The following is a 17,073-nucleotide window of genomic DNA, read 5'->3' on the forward strand; positions in this document are numbered from 1 at the left end:
CATTTTTTGGGGTATCTGTACTTTACTATTTATATGTTTGACTACTTTTACTTTACTACATTTCTTAAGAAAATATTGTACTTTTTACTCCATACATTTTCTTTGAAACCCAAAAGTACTTGTTTCATTTTCAATGCTTAGCAGGACAGGAAAATAGTCAAATTCACACACTTATCAACCGAACTGGTCATCCCTATTGCCTCTGATCTGGTGGACTCACTAAACACAAGTGCTTTGTTTGTAAATGATATGTGAGTTTTGGAGTGTGCACCTGGCTTTCCGTAAATTAAAAAAACAAGAAAATGGTGCCATCTGGTTTGCTTAATATAAGGAATTTGAAATTATTTATACTTTTACTTTTGATACTTAAGTATATTTTAAACCAAATAATTTTAGACTTTTACTCAAGTAGAATTTTACTGGGTTGACCTTTACTTTTACTTGAGTCATTTTCTATTAAGATATCTTTACTTTTACTCAAGTATGACAGTTGGGTACTTTTTCCACCACTGTAGAATTGTACTTCCTCACCAAAAGGAGGCTATCGATGAGGGGAGGACCGTCAACCGTTTGCCTACTAACGAATTGACACTATCCTCGACCACTCGACCACTTATTGTTTTCCAGGTCACAGAGGAGAAAGGACGGAGAGATGGTGGAGGACAGACTTGTCCAAATGAGAAAAGGCCCTCCGCTCCTCGAAAGCCACTTTTCATCGAGGACGGTCATGTATACCCTACGTGAGTCCTTCGCGGAAGTGTTTTGAAATCTGCCACACCCCCTTTGTTTCAGCTTTTGTTTTGTCGGAGGAGAAAACATGCACACGTTTAAAACAATAATATTGTTTTTATCTATAAAGTCTTGTGCACAACTAACTTAATTTGTTTTAAGCACTTTACACATTTATTTTGGGATCCACACCTATAAACGACATTTGCCTGATGACGTGCGAGTGGAGAAGCAGAATCTCATTTCATACAAGCGCATTTTCATCCACGTTTCCTCTCCTCGCTTCCGCTCCCTGATTACCCTTGACCGTTTTCAAAAGGAGGCGAGAGAGGACGGAGGAGAGAGGATGGAGGAGTTGAGAAAATCTAATTGAGAATAGGCCCTGTGTGTATTGTAACACTGATGTATTAGGCAATGGTTGCCCCATGGATATTAATTCAAGTCACGCTGACCTTTCACCATTATGATCTTTGACCCTCTGTAACTTTCATCATTATTCACGATTAATTCAGGATTATCCGCAATCATGGTAGCATCGGCATTAATGTAGAAGTGCTTAGAAACATATTCTATCATTATTTACAATAGAAGTGTCTCCAAAATGACACAATATATTATTTACCATTAATTTATATTGGTCACAAAATAATCTGTAAACACAACCAAAACAAACTGCAAATGCATCCAACAAGTTTGTAGAGTCACAAGCTTGATGTAGTCATTGAGTTCCAGGAATATGGGACCAAATACTACGCTTTTGACTATCTCATTTCTAAGAATCTTTAGGGGTGTCTATGATTTTCACCCCTACTCCTTTGAGAACATTTTTCCTTGTTGAACAAAATCTCTTTCTCTGAGCAATTGTATTAGTATAAAATAATATAATTTTCACCCCAGAAAATTGAGTAGAATATTGCTCAGTATTTGAATTATTTACATTGTACATACACAAGTATGTGGACAAGCCTTCAAAATAGTGGATTTGGCTATTTCAGCCTCACCCGTTGCTGACAGGTGTATGAAGTCGAGCAAATATTGGCAGTAGAATGGCCTTAGTGAAGAGCTCAGTAACTTCTAAGGTGGCATCATCTTAGGATGCCATCTTTCTAACAAGTCAGTTCGTCAAATTTCTGCCCTGCTAGAGCTGCCCCGGTCAACTGTACGTGCTGTTATTGTGAAGTGGAAACGTCTAGGAGCAACAAAGGCTCAGCCGTGAAGTGGTAGGCCACACAAGCTCACAGAATGTGACCGCTGAAGCGCGTAATGCGTAAAAATCGGCTGTCCTCGTTTGCAACACTAACTACCGAGCAGTGGAAACGTGTTTTCTGTAGTGATGAATCACGCTTCACTATCTGGCAGTCCGATGGACGAATCTGGGTTTGGCAGATGCCGAGAGATTGCTACCTGCCCAAATTCATAGTGCTAACTGTAAAGTTTGGTGGAGGAGGAATAATGGTCTGGGGCTGTTTTTCATGGTTCAGGCTAGGCCCCTTAGTTCTAGTGAAGGGAAATCTTAACGCTACAGCATACAATGATATTGTAGACTATTCTGTGCTTCCAATTTTGTGGCACCAGTTTGGGGAGGCCCCTTCCTGTTTCAGCATGATAATGCCTTCGTGGCCAAAGCGAGGTCCATACAGAAATGGTTTATTGAGATCGGTGTGGAAGAACTTAACTGGCCTGCACAGAGCCCTGGCATCAATCCCATCGAACACCTTTGGGATGAATTGGAACGCCGACTGCGAGCCAGGCCTAATCGCCCAACATCAGTGCCCGACCTCACTAATGCTCTTGAGGCTGAATGGAAAGCAAGTCCCCGCAGCAATGTTCCAGCATCTAGTGGAAAGCATTCCCAGAAGAGTGTAGGCTGTTATAGCAGCAAAGGGGGGACCAACTCCATATTAATGCCCATGATTTTGGAATGAGGTGTGCAACGAGCAGGTTTCCACATACCTTTGGTCATGTAGTGTATTTCATACAGTCATTATTGCTGATCTTTATCAAGGGTGTCAATAATTCCAGACCCCTCTGTACATCTACAGTTGAAGTCAGAAGTTTACATACACCTTAGCCAAATACATTTAAACTCAGTTTTTCACAATTTCTGACATTTAATCCTAGTAAATATTCCCTGTCTTAGGTCAGTTACGATCACCACTTTATTTTAAGAATGTGAAATGTCAGAATGATAATAGTGATTTATTTCAGCTTTTATTTCTTTCATCATATTCCCAGTGGGTCAGAAGTTTACATACACTCAATTAGTATTTGGTAGCATTGCCTTTAAATTGTTTAACTTGGGTCAAATGTTTCGGTTAGCCTTCCACAAGCTTCCCACAATAAATTGGGTGAATTTTGGCCCATTCCTCCTGACAGAGCTGGTGTAACTGAGTCAGGTTTCTTGGCCTCCTTGCTCACACACGCTTTTTCAGTTCTGCCCACAAATGTTCTATAGGATTGAGGTCAGGGCTTTGTGTTGGCCACTCCAATACCTTGACTTTGTTGTCCTTAAGCCATTTTTCCACAACTTTGGAAGTATGCTTGGGGTCATTGTCCATTTGGAAGACCCATTTGCGACCATGCTTTAACTTCCTGACTGATGTCTTGAGATGTTGCTTCAATATAGCCACATCATTTTCCCTCCTCATGATGCCATCTATGTTGTGAAGTGCACCAGTCCCTCCTGCAGCAATGCACCCCCACAACATGATGCTGCCACCCCCGTGCTTCACGGTTGGGATGGTGTTCTTCGGCTTGCAAGCCTCCCCCTTTTTCCTCCAAACACCACGATGGTCATTATGGCCAAACAGTTCTATTTTTGTTTCATCAGACCAGAGGACATTTCTCCAAAAAGTAGGATCTTTGTCCCCATGTGCAGTTGCAAACCGTAGTCGTTTTTTTATGGTGGTTTTGGAGCAGTGGCTTCTTCATTGCTGAGCAGCCTTTCAGGTTATGTTGATATAGAACTCGTTTTACTGTGGATATAGATACTTTTGTACCTGTTTCCTTCAGCATCTTCACAAGATCCTTTGCTGTTTTTCTGGGAATGATTTGCACTTTTCGCACCAAAGTACGTTCATCTCTAGGAGACAGAACGCGTCTCCTTCCTGAGTGGTATGACGGCTGTGTGGTCCCATGGTGTTTATACTTGCATACTATTGTTTGTACAGATAAACGTGGTACCTTCAGGTGTTGGGAAATTGCTGAGGTCTTTGCTTATTTCTTTTGATTTTTCCATGATGTCAAGCAAAGAGGCACTGAGTTTGAAGGTAGGCCTTGAAATACATCCCCAGGTACACCTCCAATTGACTCAAATGATGTCAATTAGCCTATCAGAAGCTTCTAAAGCCATGACATGTTTTAGAATTTTCCAAGCTGTTTAAAGGCACAGTCAACTTAGTGTATGTAAACTTCTGACCCACTGGAATTGTGATACAGTGAATTATAAGTGAAATAATCTGTCTGTAAACAATTGTTGGAAAAATTACTTGTGTCATGCACAAAGTAGATGTCCTAACCAACTTGCCAAAACTAAAGTTGTTGTTAACAAGAAATTTGTGAAGTGGCTGAAAAACGAGTTTTAATGACTCCAACCTAAGTGTATGTAAACTTCCGACTTCAACTGTAAGATGCTTCTAGCCCCTTCTTATTAATGGTTTCTCTTGCTTTTATACATGTCTTACTACTCGAAAGTCGTCTTAATTCTTACTCAAAAAACTCCTGTGGCTTATTTTTCAAATTGTCATGTTTAGTTTCTAAATGTCTGCGCAATAGTGAAGGTTTCATCGAGTTGTGAGATAGTACTTTTGCACATATAACACACTGTGGCTGAGGAAAGGTATTACTCCCAATATAAGTGAACCCCAAATCAATGTAGTTCTCATCGTATTTGCTCCTCTTCGATGGTCCAGCGTCCCTGTCTGTTGTTCGGTACTTTCCCGGGTAAGGAGGCAGTAGCTCTTCGACTGCATCAAATTCACAAATTTCAGTGTCCATACTAGCTGGGCTAACAACAAATGTAGAATTACTAATGCTAGCATTGGATGTGCTTGTGGAAGCAGAACAACTTGTGTCATCGACAGGTGCAGGTGTAGTACTGCTGGTTGTAGCAGTACTACCAGTAAGCTGTTATGTGTCTCCTTGGAAGGGGGGGGCTTACTTTTTAAAATCATTTATCCATTTTCGAGCAAACGGAATGAGCAGCAGCTACGTTAGTGGAATTCCCGCGAGAGAGTAACGGTTAATGTGATTGGATGTTAATTATTTGACTAGGCTACCTGTATTTGACATTGTGTTGTTATTTTGTTGAACACTAGATGGTTTCATTTGATTTTTGGCAGTGAAAAGAGGCTACTCAGGTGAGGAAAAAAAACTCACCCAAATGTATAGCCCCGTTGGAAAATATAAATGGACTGTTTGAAAATGTGAAGAATAAAAATAAAAAATATATTTTTAAATGTCAAGCACATTTTTATTTGGCCTACCCCAAACGGCATTGCGCGTACCCCAGTTTGAGAATACCTGGCCTAGTAAAAGTCCAGACCTAATCCCAATTGAGATGTGGCAGGATTTGAAATGAGCAGTTCATGCTAGAAAACCCACAAATGTTGCTGAGTTAAAGGAGTTCTGCATGCAAGAGTGGCCCAACATTCCTCCACAATGATGATGTGAGAGACGGATCAACAACAACAAGAAGCATTTGGTTGCAGTCATTGCAGCTAACCAGCTAACCAGTTATTGAGTGTGTAAGGGGGCAATTTGTTTTTCACAATGGGGAATTGGTTGTTGCATGACTGTGTTAATTAAATAAATAAAATAAGTATCCATTTTTTTTTTCTTTGCAAACTCAGTTTCCCTTACCTGAAGATCTGTTAACATTTAGTGTCAAAAATATTCTAAAATAGAGACAATCAGAAAGGAGGCAAATACTGTAAGTATCTTAGCTTGTTCCTTTGGTCTTAAGGTTGTCTCTTGTGACAGCCAAGCAGCTGATTTGGTTCTGGGTTCAAATTTGAGTCTGTAGGAAATGTTATAAAACCATATTGTTTTGGCTGGAGCTTGTTATTTTTCACACATTTTCCTCGGTCCTAGGAGCAGTGTTCTGGGATGTATGAGTAACTGAGGTGTTAGGACACCCAGGACACACAAATACAACCTCCAATCACACAGTGCTCCAATCAAAGTCACTGTGAGTCACCTATCTGTCTGGAGTTCACTGATTGTTCTGCCGACTTCAGTCTGAACTACAGCTTTGCAATGGTTGAAAGAAATTTGAAAGGGTTTTGCAAACTAAAATGGAGACCTCCAGGTTTTCAGGGATGTTTAGCAGGGCTTCAGCAGGACAGTAGTTTATGTTTACCTCAAGCTCATGAATCATTTTTTATTTTTTTTACTGTACTAAATAAAAGACACTAACAGTGTTGACTGGAGTAGAATACGCTTAATCTCAACATATAGTCAATATTTTAAAGGCAGTGAAATACTGCCAGTAAAACTAAGCTGGTGACACTACTGTTGCATAGACACAGAAACACAGGTAATCCCTCCCTACAGCCCCAGAGTCTCATTTACTATAATAGTTCTCCCATGACATCAACAGTGAGCTAGATCTAGCATACCTATGCAGGGCATCCTCAATTAATTGTTAGCATCATTCACTAACCCAGCCCTCACCCATTCTCAATTAATCGTTAGCATCATACGCTTACCCAGTTCTCCTCTCCCATCCATATTCAGAGTGGGGCTTATCCCAGTGAGGCAGAACAGAACAGAACAGCCTGGCTGGAGTTATAAGTCAGTGAGACAGTCCATGGTCATACAGATTAGTTATACTGTACTGCAGGAGGGCCCGGGCAGTCAAATCAATCTGTGTGCTGGGAGCTTGTTTACTACAGCAAACTTTAATTAGGTCTAGGGACAGCTGAGACATATGCATGCATAGAATTTATTTACACCCTGTACAGTGCACCGCAATGCTCTGGTGTGTTACTGTGGATGGATAGATTTACTGTACATGGCACAGAAATGTGAGGTGATTGTAATTCAGTATTGGATAAGAGACACCATAACTCTGCAAATATTTGTTTTACTTGATGAAAACTCAAGGCAATGATCAAATTATCAATATATACAGTTGAAGTTGGAAGTTTACATACACTTAGGTTGGAGTCATTAAAACTCCTTTTTCAACCACTTCACAAATTACTTGTTAACAAACTATAGTTTTGGCAAGTCGGTTAGGACATCTACTTTGTGCATGACACAAGTAATTTTTCCAACAATTGTTTACAGACAGATTATTTCACTTATAATTCACTGTATCACAATTCCAGTGGGTCAGAAGTTTAAATACACTATGTTGACTGTGCCTTTGAACAGCTTGGAAAATAACAGAAAATGATGTCATGGGTTTAGAAGCTTCTGATAGGCTAATTGACATCATTTGAGTCAATTGGAGGTGTACCTGTGGATGTATTTCAAGGCCTATCTTCAAACTCCGTGCCTCTTTGCTTGACATCATGGGAAAATCAAAAGAAATCAGCCAAGACCTCAGAAAAAAAATTGTATACCTCCACAAGTCTGGTTCATCCTTGGGAGCAATTTCCAAATGCCTGAAGGCACCACGTTCATCTGTACAAACAATAGTACACAAGTATAAACACCACGGGACCCCGGAGCCGTCATACCGCTCAGGAAGGAGACGCGTCCTAGAGATGAACATATTTTGGTGCGAAATGTGCAAATCAATCCCAGAATAACAGCGAAGGACCTTGTGAAGATGCTGGAGGAAACAGATACAAAAGTATCTATATCCACAGTAAAATGAGGCCTAAATCGCCATAACCGGAAAGGCCGCTCAGCAAGGAAGAAGCCACTGCTCCAAAACCGCCATAAAAAAATTCAGACTACGGTCTGCAACTGCACATGGGGACAAAGATCGTACTTTTTGGAGAAATGTCCTCTGGTCTGATGAAACAAAAATAGAATTGTTTGGCCATAATGACCATTGTTGTGTTTGGAGGAAAAAGGGGGTGTGACGATCGTCAAAATGAGTAGACCAAGGTGCATCGTGGAAAGTGCTCATATTTATATTTATTGTAACTCAGAACACTCAAACAAAATAACAAACCAAGGAAAAACGAACATTACGTTCTGCATGCTTACTGAGCTGACAGAAACAAGATCCCACACAGAAGGAGGGAAAAGGGGCAGCCTAAGTATGATTCCTAATCAGAGACAACAATAGACAGCTGCCTCTGATTAGGAACCATACTTGGCTCAACACAAAGAAATAGAAAACAGAATGGCATAGAATGCCCACCCCACATCACACCCTGACCTAACCCCAAAAAAGAGAAAATAAACGGCAATCTAAGGTCATGGCGTGACAGGGGGAGGCTTGCAAGCCAAGGAACACCATCCCAACCGTGAAGCACGGGGTGGCAGCATCATGTTGTGGGGGTGCTTTGCTGCAGGAGGGACTGGTGCACTTCACAACATAGATGGCATCATGAGGAGGGAAAATGATGTGGCTATATTGAAGCAACATCTCAAGACATCAGTCAGGAAGTTAAAGCTTGGTCGCAAATGGGTCTTCCAAATGGACAATGACCCCAAGCATACTTCCAAAGTTGTGGAAAAATGGCTTAAAGACAACAAAGTCAAGGTATTGGAGTGGCCATCACAAAGCCCTGAGCTCAATGCTATATAAAATTTGTGGGCAGAACTGAAAAGCGTGTGCGAGCAAGGAGGCCTACAAACCTGACTCAGTTACACCAGCTCTGTCAGGAGAAATGGGCCAAAATTCACCCAACTTATTGTGGGAAGCTTGTGGAAGGCTACCCAAAATGTTTGACCGAAGTTAAACAATTTAAAGGCAATGCTACCAAATACTAATTGAGTGTATGTAAACTTCTGACCCACTGGGAATGTGATGAAAGCAATAAAAGCTGAAATAAATCATTCTCTCCACTATTATTCTGACATTTCACACTCTTAAAATAAGGTGGTGATCCTAACTGACCTAAGACAGGGAATTTTTATTAGGATTAAATGTCAGGAATTGTGAAAAACGGAGTTTAAATGTATTTGGCTAAGGTGTATGTAAACTTCCGACTTCAACTGTATATATATTTTTTTGTGTGAGAGATGTTTTTGGATACTATATCATGTACAGTAAAGGACAACCTTGCCATCTCTTCCAGTGTCCCCCAATGTTGGAATATTTTTCTTATTGCTAAGGCTCAGACACATTTGGATACAGGTAATGGATGGAGGACGCATATATACAGTGGGGTTCATAATTATTTGGACCCTTGATAAGGATGAGCAAAAATGACTGGTTAATTAACATAAATAATACAAATACTGAGCTTTATTGTATTTTAAAAAATGCAATGGGGTTTATGTCCAGAGACAGATGGCCATTGCAAAATGTTGATTTTGTGCACAATTAACCATTTCTTTGTGGATGTTGATGTGTGCTTGGGGTTATTGTTTTGCTGGTAAATCCACTTGCTGTCAAGTTTCAGCTTCCTGGCACAGGCAACCAGGTTTTTGGCTAAAATGTCCTGGTACTTGATAAAGTTCATGATGCCATTGACCTTAAGAAGGGCCACCAGGCTGGTCTCATAGACTAGACGCAACATAGTAAATGAAAATCGGGGACACTCAGCAAGACAATAACCGCAAGCACACATCAAAATCCACAAAGAAATTGCTAATACATTTTTTGGAGCATACAAAATACCTCTGTATTTTAATGATTTATTTTAAACTGTTATTTTTCCTCATCTTTATCAAGGCTGTCGATTAATTTTAGACCCCAATGTATCTGTTTTACCTTTTAGAAATGAAACAACTTTATGTACAGTATGACTTCCTCAAATGGGGGGACTAGGTACCTTCAGAAAATATTCACACGCCTCTTAACTTTTTCCACGTGTTACAAAGTGGGATTAAAATAGATTTAAATGTTTTTTTGTCAACGATCTACACAAAATACTCAGTTCCTATTGGGCAAAACATAACCCAAAACAAACTGCAAATCCATCCAATGAGTTTGTAAAGTCACAAGCTTGATGTAGTCATTGTGTGCAAAGAATATTGGACCAAATACTAAACTTTTGACTACTTTAATACACTATAAGTGAATTGGTCCAAATATTTATGACTTCCACAAATGGGGGGACTAGATACATAGTGTTTACATAAAACAGATACACTATATGACCAAAAGTATGTGGACACCTGCTCGTTGAACATCTCATTCCAAAATCATGGGCATTAATATGGAGTTGGTCCCCGCCGTTGCTGCTACAACAGCATCCATTCTTCTGGGAAGACTTTCCACTAGACTTGCTTCCATTCAGCCACAACGAGCAATAGTGAGATCGGGCTATGATGTTGGGCGATTAGGCTTGGCTTGCAGTCTGCGTTCCAATTCATCCCAAAGGTGTTCGATGGGATTGAGGTCAGGGCTCTGTGCAGGACAGTCAAGTTCTTCCACACTGATCTCGACAAACCATTTCTGTATGGACCTCGCTTTGTGCATGGGGGTATTGTCATGCTGAAACAGGAAGAGGCCTTCCCCAAACTGTTGCCACAAAGTTGGAAGCACAGAAGCGTCTAGAATTTCATTGTATGCTGTAGTATTAAGGTTTCCCTTCACTGGAACTAAGGGGCCTAGCCCGAATCATGAAAAACAGCCCCAGACCATTATTACTCCTCCACCAAACTTTACAGTTGGCACTATGCATTGGGGAAGGTAGCAATCTCCTGGTATCCGCCAAACCCAGATTCATCCGTCAGACTTTCCAGATGGTGAAGTGTAATTCATCACTCCAGAGAACGCGGTTCCACTGCTCCAGAGTCCAATGGCGGAGAGCTTTACACCTCTCCAGCCGATGCTTGGCATTGCACATGGTGACCTCCGTGTAAAAGGCTTGTGCGCGGCTGCTCGGCCATGCCATTGAGCTCCCGCCGAAAAGTTATTGTGCTGACGTTGCTTCCAAAGGCAGTTTGGAACTCAGCAGTGAGTGTTGCAACCGAGTACAGATGATTTTTACGTGCTATGTGCTTCAGCACTCGGTGGTTCTGTTCGGTGAGCTTCTGTGGCCTACCACTTCGCGGGTGAGCCGTTGTTGCTCTGAGACATTTCCACTTCACAATAACAGCACTTACTGTTGACCTGGCAGCTCTAGCAGGGCAGAAATTTGAAGAACTGATTTGTTGGAAAGGTGGCATCCTATGGCAGTGCCACGTTGAAAGTCAGAGCTCTTTAGTAAGGCCATTTTACTGCCAATATTTGTCTATGGAGATTGAATAGCTTTGTGCTCGATTTCATACACCTCGCAGCAAAGGGTGTGGCTGAAATAGCTGAATCCAGTAATTTGAAGGGGTGTCTAAATACTTTTGTATACAGTGCCTTCGGAAAGTATTCAGACCCCTTGACCTTTTCCACATTTTGTTATTTTACAGCCGTATTCTAAAATTGATTAAATAAAACATTTTCCTCAGCAATCTTCACACAATACCCCATAACGACAAAGTGAAAACAGGTTTGTAGAAATGTTTGCAAGTTTATTAAACACAAAAAACAGATACCTTATGTAAATACGTTTTCAGACCCTTTGCTATAAGACTCGAAATTGAGCTCCGGTGCATCCTGTTTCCATTGATCATCCTTGAGATGTTTCTTCAACTTGATTGGAGTCCACCTGTGGTAAATTCTATTGATTGGACATGATTTGGAAAGGCACAAACCTGTCGATATATGGTCCCACAGTTGACAGTGCATGTCAGAGCAACAACCAAGCCATGAGGTCGAAGGAATTGTCCATAGAGCTACGAGACGGGATTGTGTCGAGGCACAGATCTGGGGAAGGGTACCAAAAAATGTCTGCAGCATTGAAGGTTTCCAAGAACACAGTGGCCTCCATCATTCTTAAATGGAAGAAGTTTGGAACCACCAAGACTCTTCCTAGAGCTGGCCTCCCGGCCAAACTGAGCAATCGGGGGGGTGAAGGGCCTTGATCAGGGAGGGTACCAAGAACCTGATGGTCACTCTGACAGAGCTCTAGAGTTCCTCTGTGGAGATGGGAGAACCTTCCAGAAGGACAACCATCTCTGCAGCACTCCACCAATCAGGCCTTTATGGTAGAGTGACCAGATTGAAGCCACTCCTCAGTAAAAGCCATATGACAGCCCAAAAGGCACTTAAAGACTCTCAGACCATGAGAAACAAGATTATCTGGTCTGATGAAACCAAGATTGAACTCTTTGGCCTGAACGCCAAGCGTCACTTCTGGAGGAAACCTGGCACCATCCCTACGGTGAAGCATGGTGGTGGTAGCACCATGCTGTGGGAATGTTTTTCAGCGTCAGGGACTGGGAGACTAGTCAGGATCGAGGCAAAGATGAACAGAGCAAAGTACAGAGAGATCCTTGATGAAAACCTGCTCCAGAGCGGTCAGGACCTCAGACAGAAGACGAAGATTCACCTTCCAATAGGACAATGACCCTAAGTACACAGTCAAGACAATGCAGGAGTGGCTTTGGGACAAGTCTCAATGTCCTTGATTGGCCCAGCCAGAGCCCGGACTAGAACCCGATTGAACATCTCTGGAGAGACCTGAAAATAGCTGTGCAGCAACACTCCCCATCCATCCTGACAGAGCTTGAGAGGATCTGCAGAGAAGAATGGGAGAAACTCCCAAAATACAGGTGTGCCGAGCTTTTAGTGTCATACCAAATAAGACTCAAGGCTGTAATCACTGCCAAAGGTGCTTCAACAAAGTACTGAGTGAAGGGTCTGAATACCTATGTAAATGTGATATTTCAGTTTTTTACTTGTAATTAATTTTGCTAAAATTTCTGAACCTGTTTATGCTCTGCCATTATGGGTACTGTGTGTAGATTGATGAGGGAAAACAATGATTTAATCCTTTTTAGAATAAGGCTGCAAAGTAACAAAATGTGGAAAAAGTGAAGGGGTCTGAATAGTTTCCGAATGCACTGTATATATTGTACATATGAAAATACCCTCAAATAAAAGGTGACATTCTGTACTGTCGCCGCAAATGAAACATTTGATCTCAAATTCAAAATGCTGGAGTATAGAGCCGCCACATATAAAATGCAAGCTTCATTGTCCAAATACATATGGAGGGGAGTGTAGCTAAATGATGCAACGAAGCCCTAGAACCTGAGATTGTAGATGGTTCTAACTCAAGTGTGTCCATAATAAAGCATATCTCCGAGGAGATGTCAAGGTGAAGAATAGACCCTGCTGAGATGCAAGTGAACTGCATCTGGAGTTGAATTGGGAATGTTAATTCTGTGCATTGAGCCGTTGCATAGCAGCTGGATGCATATTGCTGTTGAAAAAAAGAGATTGGAAGGAAATTCTTTGGTTCTTTTTATGGACTGTGTCAAATATGAAGACTCATGAAGAACATGAAGAAACTCCTCTGTTTTTACAAGCTACAGTGCCTTCAGAAAGTATTCATACCCTTTGACTTATTCCACATTTTGTTTTCTTACAGCCTGAATCCACAATACCCCATAATTACAGTGAAATGCTTGCAAGTGTATTGAAAATGAAATACATAAATATTGAATTTACTTAAGTATTCACACCCCTTTGTTATGACACTCCAAATGTCCTTTGATCATCCTTGAGGTGTGACTTAAACTTAATTGGAGTCCACCTGTGGCCAATTCAATAGTTTGGAAATGATTTTGAAAGATACTCACCTGTCTATATAATGTCCCAACAGTTGACAGTGCATGTCAGAGCAGAAACTATACCATGATGTCCAAAGAACTATCCGTAGATCTCCCAGATACAATTGTGATAGGGCATATAGCTGGGGAAGGGTATAAAACCATTTATAGAGTGTTACAAGTTTCCAAGAGCACACATGTCTCCATTTGTTGGGAAATATAAAAGAAATTGGAACTACCCAGACTCTGCATAGAGCTGGCCATCTGACTTAACATTGCAACTGTGGAAAAAGGACCTTGGTCAGGGAGATGACCAAGAACCCAATGGCCATTCTGGCAGAACTACAGAGTTCCTTGGCTGAGATGGGAGAACCTGCCAGAAGGACAACAGTCTCTACAGCACATCACCAATCTGGGCTTTGTGGGAGTGTGAAGCCACTCCTGAGAAAAAAAAGCACATGACAGCATGCCTGGAGTTTGCAAAAGGAATGTGAAAGACTCTGAGAGCATAAGGCTAAATATTCTGTTGTCTGATGAAACAAAAATGTAACTATTTGGCCTGAATATGAAGCACTATGTCTGGAGAAAACCAGGCACAGCTCATCACCTGTCTAACACCATCTCTACAGTGAAGCATGGTGGTGGCAGCATCATGCTATTGGGATGCTTTTCAGCGGCAGGGACTAGGAGACTAGTAAGAATAGAGGGAACAATAAATGGAGTCAAATACAGGCAAATCCTTAATCTTGATGAGAACCTGCTTCAGAGTGCAAACGACCTTTGACTGGGATGAAGATTTATGTTCCAGCAGGACATTGACCCCACATATACAGCCAAAGCAATACTGGAATGGCTTCAGAACAAGAATGTGAAAGTCCTTGAGTGGCCCAGCCAAAGCCCAGACTTGAATCCCATTGAAAATCTGTGCAAAGACTTGAAGATTGCTGTTCACCGCCACTCCCTAACTTAACAGAGCTTGAGAAAATCTGCAAGGAAGAATGGAAGATAATCCCCAAATTCAGATGTGGAAAGCTGATAGACATACCCAAGACGACTCAAAGCTGTAATTGCTGCCAAAGGTGCTTCTACAAAGTATTGACTCAGGGATGTGTATACTTATGTAAATTAGATATTTCTGTATTTCTTTTTCAATAATGTGCTACATTTTAAACCTAGGTAAATTTTATCATGTTTCTACTCGAGTGAATCACTCACGTAATAGTTCCAGTTTTAGCAAGCAGAAGCAAAATTGAGAGCACTGTGTGTGTACTGCAGACTCAGTGCTTAACACTGATATTTTACTGTAACACATTTGGCATATAGGATATAGCTTATGTTTTGTCTGGGAAAGTACAGCTCTGACTAACAACTTTTTAGTCATTTAGCAGATGCTTTTATTCAGAGCGACTTACAGGGGCAATTAGGGTTAAGTGCCTTGCTCAAGGGCACATCGACATATTTTTCCCCTAGTCACCTCGGGGATTCAAACCAGTGATCTTTCCCCACATGTCAGCTATTTAATGTGTGTGTATTTTTTGGGGAATTTTATTGTGATTCATAGACAATAGTCGCTTTGTTCATGGACATTTCATTTCCTGACAGTAATAGTACTTTTATTGGTTACTCTGCACAATAGTTGACCAATAGTTCAAATATCCAGTACTTATGAGCAAAAGTTGAGTATTTTTTTTAAAGATATTAGAGTTTACAACACTGTTGGCATACTAGTTTAAAACACTCTCTTAAAAGCTTTGCCTTTGAATGCGGAGGCTCAGCTCAAACATGTTGATTTTTAACGCCTACTGACTGTGTAGCCTTTTAGAGAATCCCGGCTTATTAGCAGTTTTGCTCAAATAGCTTAACTCCCCTGGGCAAGGTAATAAATAACATTGCTCCCAGTCACTCTCTGGTAGACCATAGATTCTTCTTCACATCGATAGTGCCCTTGGGTAAGGCTGAATTGACTGGCGGTAACACAGATGCAAGATGAGCTCCTGGCTTATGGAAGGTTATAGATGGGATGGAAAGATAACGAAGCATGGGTTCTCTTTACACACATTATCAACTGGATTGATTGTTAAATCCCAATACTATACTTCCCAGTTGAGATTAGGCTGAAATGAATTCCTCACGGACTGACTGCCATCTATACTTTGGCGAGCTGCTTTTCTTCACACAAGTGCGTTCTAAAATGTATGAGAATTGGAGGGCGAAAATGTGGCGAAGTTATGGTGATTGATTATCTCTGTGTTGATAATCTATATTCCTATTCACAGTGGTTGAAATGGAATGTATTTTATCAGCCCAATAATGTTTTGTCAGCATCAATAAAAGATGAGATTGGTTTAGAGTAACAATGTTTGCCCCAAGGTCATGCCTGAGTTAGCCAAGATGTGGAAAACAGTACTTGTTTAAATACTAGAGGAGAATCAGTCTGTAGTCATTGACCTGTTGAGAAGGTCTCTATTGACTATACTACAGTGTCTGGTGTATCGGAGTCCAAAATAATAAAACATTATTTAACATACAACATCAGCTTAGATTTAACACATGTTAGCAGCTGGATGGTGAGTGCAGTGAAAGGATCGCTACTACCTGGTGTCAGTGGGGGAATTATCCTTGCCACTGTTGCTGCTTCAACCGCAGCAATCTTCAATTAAAAAATATTAACACTGTTTACATGCATTTTTTTAAGAGCATTAACATACAGTATGTGGCTTGTGTGTGACTAAGGGAGACAACGAAGGAGGGAGAGAAGGTTTATGGATGCCTGTTGGTGTTCATTTGGGGAAATCAATCAAGTCGTGCAGCTGGCCTGAGGATGGAGTGGAGAGGAGGAGGAGAGGAGGATCAGAGAGCCAGCTGCAATTACAGAGGCGGGAAAGAGAAAGAGGGAGAGAGAATATGGGAATGAAGATGGAAAAAGAGAGAGGGGGAGAGAAGGGTAAGTGGGACCTCACAGATACAGCGAAGCAACTAAAAAAGTACAGTGGAGACTACTCAGAGAGAGAGACCTCTGGCTCTGGACATTGCTTAACTGATACTCTGATCCTGAACAAGGCAGAGAAGGGAGTGGAGGAGGCATTATAGAAGAAAATGATAAGAAAGGACCATGAAGATCACAACGATGCTCATTAGGTGGAACCACACTGGTGCACCTCTTGTCCCGTGACCCGTCAGATTGTTAAGAGAAGGAACATTAGCATTTTGCTTCTAGACCTAAACTGAAATGAGTGACATGACTCACCCACAAAAGAATAACATAGATAGACAAAACTTATGGTCCATCTCTCTTTGGAGTTGGACAGAATCCTAAACAGTCCTGTGTGGATTCACAGCACAGAGAATCACAGGGAGAGCCTGTGAGTGTGAGCTCTCCCAGGGGGAGGGGATGGGGGTGTGAGGTTGGGGAGATGAGTCTGGGAGGATAGGAGGCAGTCGCGTGGAGGAGAAAGAGATAGAGGGAAGAGGAGGGCACTGCCATCATGTCCCTCAGGGGAAAGGGCCATATATCCCAGTACGGGGTGCCAGTGGTCAGTAATGAGCGCAGGAACACGCGGGTGAAGAGGGCTGTCCACATCTCCAGCATTGTGGCTCAGGAGGTGAGTAGTGGGACTG

The 17,073-nt window shown here is 41.5% G+C and overlaps 1 protein-coding gene across 1 annotated transcript in view; it reads left to right on the forward strand.

Annotated features, from left to right (window-relative positions):
- LOC115157745 (potassium voltage-gated channel subfamily H member 2-like) overlaps positions 1–16,858 on the forward strand; it is a 40,992-nt gene extending 24,134 nt beyond the window's left edge. The window contains exons 6-7 of the mRNA XM_029706186.1: positions 16,189–16,399; positions 16,794–16,858. Coding sequence (XP_029562046.1) covers positions 16,189–16,399; positions 16,794–16,858 — 276 coding nt within the window. The remainder of the gene's footprint in view (positions 1–16,188; positions 16,400–16,793) is intronic.
- Positions 16,859–17,073: the final 215 nt, after the last annotated feature.

This window comes from Salmo trutta, chromosome 21 (genome assembly GCF_901001165.1).
Source record: "Salmo trutta chromosome 21, fSalTru1.1, whole genome shotgun sequence".
NCBI classification, from domain to species: Eukaryota; Metazoa; Chordata; class Actinopteri; order Salmoniformes; family Salmonidae; genus Salmo; species Salmo trutta.